The sequence below is a fragment of the Pan troglodytes genome, chromosome 12 (genome assembly GCF_028858775.2).
Source record: "Pan troglodytes isolate AG18354 chromosome 12, NHGRI_mPanTro3-v2.0_pri, whole genome shotgun sequence".
In the NCBI taxonomy this organism is placed as follows: domain Eukaryota; kingdom Metazoa; phylum Chordata; class Mammalia; order Primates; family Hominidae; genus Pan; species Pan troglodytes.
In genome coordinates this window covers 96,478,931-96,495,676 of record NC_072410.2, presented here as the reverse complement: position 1 = coordinate 96,495,676, position 16,746 = coordinate 96,478,931, and the positions used below count along the sequence as shown (strand labels likewise).

At 38.0% G+C, this 16,746-nt stretch overlaps 1 protein-coding gene across 1 annotated transcript in view; it reads left to right on the top strand.

Moving 5' to 3' along the window:
- The window catches only part of SELENOI (selenoprotein I), a 48,486-nt gene that overhangs the window by 17,335 nt on the left and 14,405 nt on the right, over window positions 1-16,746 (top strand). Inside the window, 5 exon segments of the mRNA NM_001146697.3 lie at window positions 1,486-1,554; window positions 2,016-2,124; window positions 4,302-4,376; window positions 8,471-8,733; window positions 10,340-10,448. Coding sequence (NP_001140169.1) covers window positions 1,486-1,554; window positions 2,016-2,124; window positions 4,302-4,376; window positions 8,471-8,733; window positions 10,340-10,448 — 625 coding nt within the window.

The following is a 16,746-nucleotide window of genomic DNA, read 5'->3' as shown; positions in this document are numbered from 1 at the left end:
ATTTCAGATGGATGAATTAGGTAATCACCCAGGTAATACTGTGAACCCTCAAGGAGGGTTTGAACTAGGCTAATATTACCTAGTTCAAGACTTGTCTGTTACCAGTTTTGTATCCCTTCTTCCCCATGCCTAGCAGTGTTTGTGTGTGGAGTGAATAAGTTATCAACATGACCCTTAAAGTTTTACATGTTTATGTATGTCTTTTAAAATTTCCTTTACATTCTTATTAAATAGCTCAGTAACTGGGGAATAAGCTCCCTTACCGTATGACCCTAACCTATTTTGTCTTCCTGTGCATGTTTATGCAATTCAGTATCCTGCTATACAGGGATCTGTCATTCCTTTGGTACTTAAAACATATGTAATTATAATAGCTAATACTTACATAGTACTTACTGTAGGTCAGTTCTGAGCACTTCACATATCTAATCCTTATGACAATCCCTTGAGGTAAGGACTATCATCTTCATTTTACAGGTGAAGAAACTAAGGCAGAGAGATTAAGTAACTTGCCCAAGGTCTCACAGCTAGTAAGTGTATCGTAATAGCATCAAAAGGAAACACAAATTCCTCTAAGTTGAGAGGGATGAAGGAGGTTGAGAAGGTGTGTGGTTAGTGTGTGAATGCATGCAGTGTGCATTTTGCTGATCCTGCATAATAAGTGAGGACATGTAAGCAATATAAATTTCTCTACTGAAACACCATAATGTAAAAGCTGATTGAGAGTGAAGGATGAGTCAGTGATTATCCTGGCGATTTGGACTCTGGTTGAGTATGTGCCAATGAAACAACCACTGTATGATTAACTCTGCGATTTGGGTTGATCTTTAGACTTCCCCTATGATAATATCTGACTGCTTGATAGTCTTTGCCTCATTTATGTTGCTATTCCAGTTTTGCTACTCAGATTAGGACATCATAAAAATAGGTGTATTCTCCAGGTTATTTTTGTATTATTATTATTATTTTTGAGACTCAGTCTTGCTTTGTCGCCCAGACTGGAGTGCAGTGGCACAGGCTTGGCTCACTGCAACCTTTGCCTCAGCCTCCCGAGTAGCTGGGATTACAGGCGTGTGCCACCATGGCCCAGCAAATTTTTGTATTTTTAGTAGAGACGGGGTTTCACCACGTTGGCCAGGCTGATCTTGAACTCCTGACCTCAAGTAATCTGCCTGCCTTGACCTTCCCGAAGTGCTAGGATTATAGGTGTGAGCCACTATGCCTGGCCTGTAGTATTTTTGTACTATTACTTTCTTTCTCCCCCCGCTTTTTTTTTTTTTTTTGGAGATGGGATCTCACTGTGTTGCCCAGGCTGGTCTCAAATTCCTGGGGTCAAGTGATCCTCAGGCCTCAGCCTTTTGAGTAGCTGGGTTATATGCATGCGCCACTGCACCTGGCTTTACTATTATTTTCATCTGAGAAACGTTATTCTGTCTACTAGTAGGCAAGGATTTACTCTGAATATTTTCTTTCATTTCTTAACAGTACAGTGCTGTGGATACCAATCCACTTTCTCTGTATGTCATGCATCCATTTTGGAACACTATAGTAAAGGTAAGATAATTAATATGCATGTACTTTTTGTTTTAGTAAGTTTTAAAGATTTTAACCTATTTTATGGAGTATTATAAATGCAACTCTCAGTTTCATAAGATATTTAGAGAAACCACCCTTCCCCAATCACAATACCCCAAATCACATACCTTTTGATTTATCTTACTGTTGAAGTTTATACCCTGGGATTTGTCATTTTTGTAAAATCCCTTTTAAAATTTTTCTAAAATAGACTTAATGTTATGATTATAGAAGTTTGCTGATTACAGAGTTAGTTAAAAAATAGAGGATGGAAGAAAGAATGCTGATGGAGATTATCGTTTACGTGTTAATGTCTATAACTTCTCCATATGATCTTTCAAATGTATAGCTTTTATTATGACTTCAGTTTGCATGTTGTAGTATATATTGGACAGAGATTCCTCTACTTTAATTATTTTATAATTATTTTGCAAAAATAGGTATTTCCTACTTGGCTGGCGCCCAATCTGATAACTTTTTCTGGCTTTCTGCTGGTTGTATTCAATTTTCTGCTAATGGCATACTTTGATCCTGACTTTTATGCCTCAGGTAAGAATATTACTTTATTATAAAATTTTAAATGTCTGAGTAGAGAAAAATGAAATGTGGATGCTTATTTTCTGGTTTTGTTAAAATGTTCATATTTCCAAAAAATTTTGAATATTATAATGGCATCACCTTGCCTATTGAATTAGATATGTTGTCTAAAAAGCAATGAGGTTTTGGCAGATAAAGAATAATTGGGTTTACATGACGATGGAAAATTAAGACTCAAAACTTTGCCTAAAAATGAATACAAACAGGGCTCAGTTTACCTGTCAGCTCTAGGAATATCCCTTCTCCTTTTCTAGTCATGAAAGAAAAATCCCCTTTCTTCTGAAGGAAATGTGATTGTCTTTCCTTCTTCCCAGCATCCCTACTTGACTTGAATGACTCCTAGTTTCCTCTGAAAGTGATACTTAGACCTTAAGTATTTATTGCTAAGTCTGTACCCTTATTGAGGAAGAGAGGAAGGAGGCACTTTTGGAGCCAGTGGTCAGCCTGCTCCTGCCCTCTGCTCCAACATCTTCTCTCTCACCCGTTTTATCTTCACTCTGTTTCACACCCAGCTTCTGCCCCAGGCCAAGAATTGGGATGAGGAGGGAATAGTTGGAGACAAGTTTTGTTTTTATTGTTCAGTCAGTTGATTGCATTGAGAGGAATAGAAAGTTGGAGATAGATGGGCATTTTTTGCATTCTAAGAGAATTTTCCAACAGTAATACTTAGAAATGATGTAGTCAGGAGTGTTAGTGTTATAATTCATCTGTGTATGAGTTCAGCAGACTTTTCTGGACTGACCTGGAGAAACTGAGTACCACTGACAACATTGTTTTAGTAGAAAAATTTGGAGTTTCAAACACTTAAGACTTTTTTTTTTTTTTTTTTTTTTTTGAGACGGAGTGTCACTCTGTCGCCCAGGCTGGAGTACAATGACGCCATCTTGGCTCACTGAAACCTCTGCCTCCCAGGTTCAAGCGATTTTCCTGCCTCAGCGTCCTGAGTAGCTGGGACTACAGGTGTGCACTACCATGCCCAGCTAATTTTTGTATTTGTAGTAGAGCGGGGTTTCACCATGTTGGCCAGGCTTGTCTCAAACTCCTGACCTCAAATGATCCACCCGCCTTGGCCTCCCAAAGTGCTGGGATTACAGGTGTGAGCCACTGCGCCTGGCCAAGACTTTTGATACTATAGAAATTCCGAATATTGAAAGTATACATATGCTGAACTTTACTGAAACTTTTAGCCATAGCTTCTGTACATGTAATAAAATGGTAATTGAAGTTGGAAATGCCAACTCTGAAGCATGAGAAGATCATAAAGTACACATGAATAAAGAGTAAGATTAAATTTTGTTAAGCATTGTTTGGGTATTGTGGGTTTTTAAAAATTTATTTATTTATTTATTTATTTTTGTATTTTAATCCTCAGGACACCCTAAAGAATGTATCTTTGTAACTAGAAATACTATTTTCTTTGACAACTCTAAATAAGATTATTTACTTAGCTATTAACAGCATCAAACATACGTAAATGTTATATATATCTCCCCAAATCATATAAGTTCAAGGACCAGATAAACCATCTGTTCCCAAAATATTTGGAAAATACAAGATGGGAGAGATTAAATGATACATTCAAGGTTACACTGCTGGTTGATTACAAAGCCAGGACTAGAACCCAGACTTTCTGATTCTCAGTTGTTTTGTCTTAGGGGAAAAAGTGAGCTCTAGATATTTCAGAATGATTCTGATGCCCAAATCATTCAGTTGAGGTGATCTATCTATACCCAGATCAAAAGGTCTTTTGTTTAGCTAATTAATAGTGTAGGAAAGGATAAGGTGAAGGCTCAATACAAGTTTGTAATACAGTCATAAACAACAAGAATTAGATTAAATGCAATTAGTTTTTAAATTCCAAAAATATATTATTTTTCATTGTAGGCACATGAAAATTATTTATTTTCAAGTAAAGGTGAACACTCAGTCTTGAGTTATGATAAAAGCTCAAAATAACTGCTTACTGTTTGTGACGGGCTGGGAAGTTGCTTTTTTGGTTTTATCAGTTTCCTGGTAAAGTACTTTAACTTCTAATGAACAAATAGCAACACTTCTCGCTGTCAGTATATGCTATGGTAAGAACTACTGTACTTAAACTGTATTAAAATCTTAGTTGCTTTCCTTTTCAGCACCAGGTCACAAGCACGTGCCTGACTGGGTTTGGATTGTAGTGGGCATCCTCAACTTCGTAGCCTACACTCTAGGTAAGGAATTGGTAATACTATAGTCAGTGACTGGTGAATCAGCAAGGATAGCCACGTATTAAAATAACATTTTCTCCTGTGCTTAATTCATTTTAACTAGAGTTTATTAGTATCCTGTTCAAATAGATAAATATGTTTTTGAGTTTCTTTACAAAAAATTTTGTCATTCATTGCCAGGGATTCACAGAATAAGATAAGAGTTGGTAAACTACTACTTGTGGGCCAAATTTGGTGTGTAGCCTATTTTTGTTAGTAGAGTTTTACTGGCACACATCTATGCTCATTCCTTTATATATTGTCTATGGCTGCTTTCCTGCGATAAAGACACAGTTGAATAGTTGCAACAAAGACTGTATGGCCTGCAAAGCCTAAAATATTTATCATGCGGCCTTTAAAAAATATTTACCAACCTCTGGAATAAGACATCATTTTTGCTTAAGTTTGGGAAGCAATACTGTCATATGTAATAATTAAAAAATAGATAGTATGATAGAACACAGTGGGAGAACAAATAAGGAAGTGATCAATTCTTTTTTGGTACAGGGAGCGGTCAGGGAGTGGGCAGGGAGGCCTACTGTGCGAGACCATGCTGTCTGTCCTGCCAAGAATGCTTTTCATTAGGATTATCCACATGGCTTGTCCTGCATTCTTCTCTCCTTCCCTGCTTTATTTTTCTCCATAGCACTTAAAACCATGTAACATGGTATCTATTTACTTGCCTGCTTGTTTGTTATCTCTCTTTTCTAACTAAAACGTTAAGTTTTGTGAAAGTGAGTACTGCGTTGTTCACTACTGTATCCCCAGTATCGTAGACACTCGGTACATAGTTTTTAAATACAAGTAAAATAGCAGATCCTGACTTCAAGTTGCTTAGATCTCTTCAGATAAAAATGACTTGTTCTCATAAAACCAGCATAACCTGCTACACGATTAAATGCTGATATGGTAGATGTCATGCTGACCAGAGCTGCAAGAGTTTGGAGAAGGAAGAAATCAGTGACGTCTAGAAGAATTAGGGGAAAGCTTAGTTAAAAGCTACATATTTAGGCAGAGGTTTTTGCACATTTGTTATTAAAGATGAGCAGGTCTTTAAGTGCTGCTGAAGGATTTGGTTGCCAAGGACTGCTGAGAGGAATAGGGAAAAGTTGAGAGTGGCTGTGAGCTCAGACTTTTGACAACACGCCGTAAGATCCTTTTGATGTACCATCTACTTGTTCTAGGCCCACAGTTTTCTGGCAAAAACCCTGGTCTGACATGAACTATTTGTTGCAAACCAGTCTTGAACGAACATGAAGCAGTTTATAATCTTTATTCTACCTAGTGTGACTACTCATGACATTTTGCTGCAGAAATACTAAGATGTTTGATCACAGGATGCTGCTCTATGTCCTACTGGGGAGTCTCTGATAATATATGATATATGCCCTGAATTACCTTTTTAAGAAAAAAAAATTCTAAAGCATATCTGGACCTCAGACTTGTGGAGATGGAATGGGTGTAGTGAGAAAATGTATAAAACCTAATTAATACATAGTTTATGAATTCAGTATTGTAATAACTGCATAGGAGTTACATTGAAAATGGGAAATTGTTAAGCCAGTAAATAATGAGAAAAGACTTTCTGGGAATATTTTAGCTACTTCAGGGCAAAAACTTTCCCAACCCTGTATAACAGAAATCTGTAGTATTTGGATAGGGAGTTTGGGATTCATCTTTTCATATAGTCTTCAACAATATATTATGCCACAGACTGATCTAGGCACTGGGGAATATACTTTGGTGAGCAAGATTAACAGTAATTATAGGAGTTAATTCCTTAATCTGAATTTTTTCAGTTAGCCTAATTCTAATGCACTTAGTTAACAAAACTGTTTCTTTTGGGGGGAAAATTGTACAGTTCAGTGAGACAGGCTGTCTCTAACAGGCTCTTCTGTTTCTGCCTGTAAAATGAAGGTATTCTACTGTGCTTTATCCTAAACTCTGGCTTTCTCCTCATTCCCTTGGTAATGGTGATTCTCACTCTACAGTCTTAGTTAAGATTCTCATGTTTGTATCTAGCCCTGATCTGTGTTCTGAGTTCCTAATAAGTACCCTTGGATTGAGTTCCTTGACATTACCATGTGGATATCTCACTAACATTTCAATTTCAGTATCTAAAATTGTACTCTGCATCTTGTCTGTCACTCTTGCTGCTTATTCTGACTTCCTTTTTTCTATTAACACTACCACTATCTTCGTTACCCAGAATAGAAACTGGAGATTCTCTCCTTGTCCTTAGGCCTTATGCCTCATCTTTTGCGGCATTTTATCATTTTTATTTCCTCGATCTCACCTACCACCAGCTTCTCATTCCTACTGCATTTCATCTCAGTTAGGCCTACTAATTAGTGTCCCTCTCTCCACCCTCTCATTCATACCGTCAGGTGCCTCTTCCTGAAGCATTGCTTTCATTCTTGTGATTTCTCTATTCAGATACCTTTAGTAACTCCCCATATTCCCTACAACTTTTAAACTGGCTCAAACCTCCTTTTTGACCTTTTTATATACTTCACTCTTCACATGCTAGTCTCTAGTCAAACTAAGGTTCTTGGCATTTTCTGAACATGCATTGTGCTTTTCCACCCTGGTGTGTTTTGCTGATAGCATTCCCTCCTCTTGAAATGACATACTTCTTTATCTCTTATCAGCTGAAATCCAACTCATTCTTTATGTCCTCTACTCAGATTTCACTTGCCTGAAAAGCCATTCTAGATTATCTTAGCCTAAAGAGAACCTTTCCCTTATCTGTACTCTTTTATGGTTTGTGATATACCATACCTTTATTATCATGTTTTGTTCCTTTCTCTTTTTAATTTTTGAGACAGAGTTTCGCTCTTGTTGCCCAGGCTGGAGTGCAATGGTGTGATCTCAGCTCACTGCAACCTCCGCCTCCTGGGTTCAAGCGATTCTCCTGCCTCAGCCTCCCGAGTAGCTGGGATTACAGGTGTGCACCATCCCTGGCTAAGTTTTTGTATTTTTAGTAGAGACAGGGTTTGGCCATGTTGGCCAGGCTGGTCTTGGACTCCTAACCTCAGGGGATCCTCCTGCCTTGGCCTCTGAAAGTGCTGGGATCATAGGCGTGAGCCACCACACCCGGCCTGTTCCTTTCTCAATTGTAAATTCTCTGAGGGCACAGTTTATTCTAAGATTCTTCCAATCCTTATAGCACCAAGAATAGTGCATTAGTTTCAGTAAATTCAATTCTTATATTTGCTGAATATCCACTGTATGCATTTTCTGAAAGCATTTAAAATTATGGAGGCAGTAGGTCTATAAAGAAGTGATTATGATTTCAAACAGGATAGAATAGATGTTGTGACTGAAGTACTTTTGGATCCTAGAGCAAGGAGGGGTGAGATAAGTTGTGATGAATTACTATGGCATGTTCGCTGGAAGCTTGAGAATTTGTAGCTAGTGAAACAACCCAATTGTTCCATAGATTTGGAGGTATTCAGACTCCAACTAAAATGCTACTTTCTCAGATCTAAAGTTGACACCATTCAGTGTAATATGACATTTTGATTTTTAGACTAAACTTTGAAAAATTATATATTTTATTTCTGAAATCTTTGGTTTTTGTTTAAAATTTTTTTTAGAGGCAAGATCTCACTCTGTTGCCCAGACTGGAATGCAGTGGCATGATCATAGCTCACTGCAGGTTCAAACTCCTGGGCTCAAACAATCTTCCCACCTCAGCCTCCTGAGTAGCAGGAACTACAGGTGCGCACCACCATGCCTGGCTAATTTTTAAATTTTTTGTAAAGACAGAGTTTCGCTATGTTGCCCAGGCTGGTCTCAAACTTGTGGGCTCAAGTGATCCTCCTGCCTTGGTCTCCCAAAGTGTGGGGATTACAGGTGTGAGACACTGTGCCTGGCCCTAAACTCTTTGAAGTGTAGAATTAAATAATTAGATTTTTATAGTACCGGCTGATAGCTATACTTAACATTCCTGTGATAAGCTGATTTGTTTTGTTTTTTCCTCCAGTTTATTAAAGAAGACTTTCTCCATCCTGGTGCATATGTTGAACTTTTCCTGTGGTTTGTTTTTGTTGCAGATGGTGTGGACGGAAAGCAAGCTCGCAGAACCAATTCTAGCACTCCCTTAGGGGAGCTTTTTGATCATGGCCTGGATAGTTGGTCATGTGTTTACTTTGTTGTAACTGTTTATTCCATCTTTGGAAGAGGATCAACTGGTGTCAGTGTTTTTGTTCTTTATCTCCTGCTATGGGTAGTTTTGTTTTCTTTCATCCTGTCCCACTGGGAAAAGTATAACACAGGGATTCTTTTCCTGCCATGGGGATATGACATTAGCCAGGTGGTAAGTATGTGTTCTACCTTAAATTTTCAGTATTACCATGATACTTTTGGAAAGCTTTTGTCATCGTTTATTTATTGCTCTTAGGCTTTTTTGATTAGAATTGATATGTACTTAAAAATTTTTTATTTTTATTTATGGAAAATTTCAAAAATAGAATAGTATAGTGAATAGTAAAGTAGAGAGAATATTTAAGAAAAAGTAGAGAGAATAGACCCTAATGTACCCATTGCTTAGCTTCAGCAGTTAGCACACGTGGTCAGCCTCGTTTCATGTATAACGTCCCTGAGCCCTTTCTCAATTATTTTATTTGTTTTTGTTTTGTTTTGTGTTGTTTTTGCTCTTGAGGTGGAGTCTTACTCTGTCATCCAGGCTGGAGTGCATTGGCACAATCTCGGCCCAGTGCAGCCTCTGCCTCCCGGGTTCAAGTGATTCTCCTGCCTCAGCCTCCTGAGTAGCTGAGATTATAGGCGCCCACTATCACGCCTGGCTAATTTTTATATTTTTAGTAGAGACAGGGTTTCACTATGTTGGCCGGGCTGGTCTCTAACTCCTGACCTCAAGTGATCTTCCTGCCTTGGCTTCCCGAAGTGTTAGGATTACAGGCATGAGCCACCGTGCTCGACCCTTCTCAATTATTTTAAAGGAAATTTCTGATATTATATGATAAATACTTCGCTATATATCTCTAAATGATAAAAGCTTCCTTTAAAAAAACAATCACGATGCCAGTATTACACCAAAAATTTAACCATTTCTTAATGCATGTTCATTTGAACTCTTGATTTTGGAAAGAAAGATATGCACATATAATTGAATGGTTGGCTTTTTGTGTTCATTGGCACCTTTTCGGTGTGTAGAGAGATTTGTTTTTTCTTACTTTAATGGCCTTGCTATTAACTCTCCCTGCCTTTGAATCCCAGCTTTTTGTGTTGCCATTTTGCCCATTTGCACCTAAGTCTCCAGTAAAGAAATCAGAAGTTGGAGTGTTTGTTGAAGTGGTTGGGTGGGTAAATTTGGATCATCTTACAACTTAACCAATTTATGAGTTGCTGTTAAAGTGCTCCAAATGATGGCCAGTTGCTTGCATTGTCTAGAAGTTAGTTATTTTATAGCATTGTTGGCTAAAAGATTGTATTTTTTTTTTTTTTTTTTGAGACAGAATTTCACTATTGTTGCCCAGGCTGGAGTGCAATGGTGTGATCTCGGCTCACCGCAACCTCTGCCTCCTGGGTTCAGGTGATTCTTCCGCCTCAGCCTCCCAAGTAGCTGGGATTACAGGCATGCGCCACCACGCCTGGCTAATTTTGTATTTTTAGTAGAGATGGGGTTTCTCCATGTTGGTCAGGCTGGTCTGGAACTCCTGACACCTCAGGTGATCTGCCCGCCTTGGCCTCCCAGAGTGCTGGGATTACAGGCATGCGCCCCCACGTCCAGCCAAAAGATTGTATTTTTAAAGGTAAGAAGACTTGCCACATACCAAATATAAGCATACTTCTTGCCTTTACTAAAACTGTTTGACTTGACTTAATGCTGCATAAAGCATGGTGACTCCTGATCTTTCTAGCGTTAATGCTTCTGTATGCTTTTGTCTGCATTTTCCTTCCAGACTATTTCTTTTGTCTACATAGTGACTGCAGTTGTGGGAGTTGAGGCCTGGTATGAACCTTTCCTGTTTAATTTCTTATATAGAGACCTATTCACTGCAATGATTATTGGTAAGAAGCTCCATGTTGAAGCCTGTTTTAACCATCACTTTGTTATCAAAAGAGCCGGTATTTGACTATAACAAGCAACAACACCCTTTGCCTCACAAAACCTCCAGGAAGCAGAGCAACCCTACAGCCTTGTAGGATTTCAGCCTAACCATTAAGAAAAATAAGGTTTCTCTGTTTTTGGGGTTTTTTTGTTCAGCATCAGTTATTTCTAATCAGAGGGAAATACCAAAATAGATCACATAAGCCTGATAAAGTGACTATTCAAATTAACCTAGGCTGTATTGGAGGGTCCACATTTGGTACAGGTTTTATATTTATCTCAAAGTTGAAAATTACTAGTTTGTATGAAATACAGGACAGATGAAATGTAGAGACTATTTTATAATGTATCCACTCAAAAAATTAAGCTTCTATTCCTCTCAGATATCCTCTTTCTTAACCCACTGATTGCTAAAGATTTTTTATGGTGGTAATCTTTCTGTTTTGATTTTAGCTGAAGGGGATATCTGTAGGATGATTGAGTGGAGAGGGTATTAGTGGTATGGAACGAGGTAAAGAGAAATCTAGATGGTTATTTAGGGGCTCCAGGAGTGGCACTGAGAACCTTTGTAGAAGTAAAAAGGTATATGTGTGGGCTATGTCCTGTGTTCTGTTCTCTTATCTAAAAAATAGGCCACACACAGTGGCTCATGCCTGTAATCCCAGCACTTTGGGAGGCCGAAGTGGGAGAATCTCTTGAGCCCAGGGGTTTGAGACCAGCTTGGGCAACATAGTGAAACCCTGTCTCTAGAAAAAACTAAAGTTAATCAGGTGTGGTGCGTGCACCTGTAATGCTAGCTACCTGAGAGCCTGAGGTCAGAGGATTACCGGAGCCCAGTGAGCTATGATCGCATGTGCCACTGCACTCCAGCCTGGGTGACAGAGCGAGACCCTGTCTCAAAAAAAAAAAAAAAAAGAATAAATAAAAAATAACCCTTTCCCATTTGGTGAACCTTGGTAATGGAATGGGAATTAGGTAAGGCTTAGAAACTGTTTAGAAGATGGCATATTAGGCACTGGCTTTCAGAAAAGGAGTGGTTTGGGCTTTTTTCTGTAGCTCTAGACTGTGCATATTTTAGGAACTATCTTGAAATCTATCAAATGTTCATTTTTGATACCTGTATAAATTATTTTTTCTTTACCTCAAAAATGCTGTTTTTCTTCTCCAATTATGTAGTGACCCTTTTGATTGTCCCATGGCAGGTTTCCTGCATGTTACATTTAAGTGTTAAATTTAGATAAGACAGAATCCTCTGGTATATGAGACATATTTTTTAATGTTAAGTGTGTACTCTAATAGGCACATAATTTTCTTTATAATGTTTCTACTTTTATATAATAAACCCCTGTGTACTATTACCCAGTCTCAACTATTTTCAGTACCAGTGCCAATCTTGTTTGAAATGCACCAGTACTCTTTAGCCCCCTGCTTAGCCCCCGGGTTGTGTTATAATATACAGTTTATTTACTTACTGACATATTTGCCTTATATTTGACCTACCATGTGGTGTTCTTTCCCAGAAGTTTGAAGGACTTCCTTTAGGTTTTTTTATAGTGCAGGTCTGGTAGCAGTTTATTCTCTCTTTTTACTTACATGAAAGTGTATTGATTTTGCCTGAATTTTTTCTTTTGGCATTTTGAATATATCATTTTAATGTCTTTTGACTTCCATTGTTTCTGAGTCAGCTCATATATCATTGTCACTCTGTAATGTATTATTTTTCTCTTGTTGCTTTCAAGGTTCTCTTTTTATCTTTGGCTTTCGGAAGTTTGACTATGATGTACCTAGGTGTGGTTTTCTTTGTGTTTGTCTTTCTTGGTATTTGTTGAGCTGTTGACTCTGTTGGACCTGTAAGTATTTTTGACTGAATGTGTGAAGTTTTCCGTCACAGTTTCACTTCTTGAGATATTTTTTCTTCCCCTCTCTCTTCTTTTCTGGGACCCCACTTACATGTGTGTTACACAGGTTTGCCTGATACTGTCCTAAAAGTAATTTTCTATGGCTTTATTAAGTTTTCTTTAATCTCTTTATTCTTTGTAGTGGATAACTTTTATTTATCTATCTTTAAATTCATTGCTTTTTTTTTTCTTCTGCCATCTCCAATATGCTGTTGAGCCCATCTAGGAAGTCTTTCATTTAAGTTATTGTACTTTTCCCTGGGTGCGGTGGCTCACACCTGTAGTCCCAGCACTTTGAGAGGCTGAGGTGGGAGGATTGCTTGAGGCCAGGAAGTCAAGACCAGCCTGGGTAACATAGTGGGATCACGTCTCTACAAAAAAATAGAAAAATTAAGCCAAATATGGTGGTGCATGCCTGTAGTCCCAGTTACTTGGGAGGCTGAGGCAGGAGGATCACTTGAGCCCAGGAAGTCGAGGCTGCAGTGAGCTGTAATTGTGCCACTGTACTCCAGCCTGGGCAACAGAGTCAGACCCTGTCTCAAAAAAAAAAAAGTTATTGTACTTTTCAGCTGTAGAATTTCCATTTGGTTTTTAAACTTTCTATTTCTCTGTTGAGATTCTTCTGTTCATTATTATCATCATATTTTCCTTTAGTTCTTTGAACATATTTAAAATTGCTGCTTTAAAGTCTGTCTACTGAGTCCAACATCTGGGCCCACTTAAGAGTCATTTTCTGTTGACTGCTTTTTTTTCTATTTCTTTGCATACCTAGCAATTTTTTTTTTTTGGTTGAAAACTGGATATTATAGATTACATTTGTGGAGACTATAATCTGTTCTGCTCTGAGGATTTTTGGTTTTTTGTTCTGATAGGCATTTAACTTGTTTGGACACAGATGAAGAAATTTGTCCCATCACATTGTATAGTAGCTCTTGTCTCTGTTTGGTTATTTTCAGCTTTTAGCTGCTGCTTTTTTAGCCAGGTCTCTTGGGGGTCTCCTTTGTGTCTGTGTAGTTTAGTGGTCAGCCAAAGATTTGGGCAAAGTCGATACTGAGATTTTGGCGCTCACCTCTCTGTGATTTTTTTGCTTTTGGGGTTTCCCCATCTGAATCTTCGGCTGCTCTTCCAGCAATTGTGTTCTGCCCCCAACCCTCAAGCCAGTAAGGGCTCTGCCTTCTTCAGCCCAGTCTGAGTGTGGGTTGGGAACACACTTAGTAAGAGATACAATAGACTCACATCTCACCAAGAACACCTCTGTCTTTCAAGCACAGCATCTCCTCTACTTTCTGCCTTCTCTTTCACTATGTTCTGTGGGGTCTCCGATTTGCTTGCTTAGTTTAGCATCCACTCAGGAATCTGGGCAGAGCATATACTCAGATTTAGAATCTCAACCCTTCTGCATCTCTCTCTTCTACAATATCCCCCACCCTGCTTTCTAGTTCCTCTGCTGCTCTGAATCTATTATCTGCTTCCACAGGCTGGTAAGGAAGACTGTGGCTTTCCATCATCTGGTCTGGGACAGGGGGTAGGCAAGCCACGAACTCAGAGTTGTTCCCCAGTGTTTCAAGTGTAAATGCTTCTCGAATTTCTGTCTGTCCTTCAGTATTTTCTAGTACCTTCAAGTAGTTGTTTTAAATATTTTTCTCTGGTTTTTAATCATCATTTGTGAGAAGAATTGTCCTCCCTTTTTATGCCATCATTAACAGATGCCTTCCTTCCTTTAGATTATTTTAAAGCAAATCCCGGATATCATTTCTTTTCATCCGTAAATATTTCACTGTGTATCTCTAAATGATAAGGATTTCTGTAAAAGAACCACAATTGATGTGTTTCTATAGCTGCCGAGTACCTATACATTGCCTTTGGTTGGTATGCCTTTTAAATTTCTGTTAATCTGGCTGGGTGCGGTGGCTCACACCTATAATCCCAGCACTTTAGGGAGGCCAAGACAGGCTGATCTTCTGAGGGCAGGAGTTTGAGACCAGCCTGGCCAATGTGGTCTCTACTAAAAATACAAAATTAGCCGGGTGTGGTGGCGTATGCCTGTAATCCCAGCTACTCGGGAGGCTGAGGCAGGAGAATCGCTTGAACCTGGGAGGTGGAGGTTGCAGTGAGTCAAGATCGCACCATTGCCAGCCTGGGTGAGAAGAGCGCAACTCTGTCTCTAAAATAAATAACTAATTAAAAAATTTCTTTTAATCTACATAGCTTTTCCCTATTTTTTTCTTGGAAGTTTATGTATTGAAGAAAGTAGGTCATTTGGCCAATAGAATTCTTAGATTCTGCGTTTTCCTGGTTGCGGTCTCATGGCATTAACATGTTCCTCTGCCCCTCACTTTTCCTATAAACAATAGTTAGATGTGTGAGCTTATTTTGATACAGGTTTAATTTTGGGGGTCGGGGGGCATGCTGGGGAACAATGTTATTAGGTACTGGTCTTCCTATTGCATCACATTAGGAGGCATGTAGCAGGTTCAGGTTTTGTATGTCTGTTCCATCTGCTGCAAATATATATATATATATTTTTTAACCTGCTACCTTAAATTATTAAGGGTTAAACTTCACCTAATAATATTAACAGACATTGATTAACATGGCTTAGGAATTCATTCATTCAGTGGATAGGTAAGGAAATCAAGTTTTTAGTTTTATGATAAAATACTTCATAAATACATACTGATAATTCCAAAGCAAATTTAGTAGTACAGAATTTTTACTTAACCTCATTGATCTTATATTTTTATCTCCTTTAAACTATGACAAAATCCTTGGTTTTAAGTGACACAGAATACTCATTCGCTTTATTCCATGAACTATTCACAACAGTCTCCGAATACAGTACCTAAATCAGCAAACAGAGGAAAACTGAAAATTAAGATTTTGTGTTTTTGCGTTTTATTCATCCTTATGTCTTATCCCACTAGGCATGTCCCATCAGTTTACTGTATTTTAAAGTCACCACTCCGTGGTTATGCCACCAGTTGTGGATTTATACATCTAGGTTTATTTGTTTTACTTTAAGAATTACTTTCTCTTTTAAAATTCATTTTTCCTTCATAATTATGTAACATTTGTGATAACAAAGTCAAATTTACAGAACGAGGTATATTCAAAGAAGTCTAGCTTCTGTTGTTACCCAATCCTTTCTTTCCTCAGAGGTAACCATTCTTAGTTTTTAATTTTATGGCTTATCTTTTCATTGTTTCTTTCTTATTATAAGTAAATATTTGTGTTTCATTTTATCACTCACTTTCATAGATATATGGTAGCATTCCATTCTATATGTACTGTACTATGTACTGTGCCTTTTTTCCTCCCCCCCCTTAATTGTATATCCTAGCGATCACTCCACAGTGGTCTATAAGGAGCCTCCTCAGTCCTCTTACAGCTGCCTGGCACTTCATTGTGTGGATGTACCGTAGTGTGTCCAACCATCCCCCTATCAATAGACATTTGGGTTAGTTCCAGTTTTTGCTGTTGTACACATTGCTGCAGTGAATAGTCTTGTACATCAGTCTTTTCATATTTTTTGCTAGGGTGTTGAGGAAGAGGTCCCTAGAAGTAGAATTGCTAGTAGAGGACAAATGTGTGCTGTTTTGCTTAAAATTACCATATTCCCCTCCATATGGGTTGTGTGATTTTCTGTTCCTACCAGCAGTGTATGAAAGTGCTTGTTAATTTACAGTTTTACCAACATAGTATATTGTCAAACGTTTGACTTTTTGCCAATCTGATAGGTAAGAAATGGTGTGTCTGTACAGTTTTAATTTGCCTTTCTCTTACTATGAATGAGCTTTTCTAGTGTTTAAGAGCCGTTTGTATGTCTTTTTCTGCATATTTTACATCTCTCAAGCAGATTTTTTTTTCTATAGGGTTGTTGGCCATTTCCTTTATTTTTAGAAGCTATTCATATATTAGGTATATTAATCCTTTGATATAGATTATAGTTTTCCCCATTATTGTTTCTCTTTTTAACTTTTCTTAAGGTACTTTTTGTCTTGGTGGTTTTAACTGAAGTGTACCTACTTAATAAATAAACTGGAAATGTGAGGAACGAAAATATTTTTTATGACCATGCTGTCCTTGGATTGTATCTCCTTCAGTTTGGTCTTTTTTTTTTTTTTTTTTTTTTTTTTACAAATTCTACTCTGATTTTTCTCTAGCTGTTAAGTTTCCTATATTATGAAGTCTGGGCCTTCACTTGTGCAAGATGAAAAGCGGGTCTACATATATATGGTCTCTATCACTGTTCTCTACTTGAAACATAGAGCTTCATAGATAAGTATTTAACAATTAAGTACTCGTTTCAGAAAGTACATTAAGTACTATAAAGAAGAAACAGAAGATGCAGCGTTTCTCT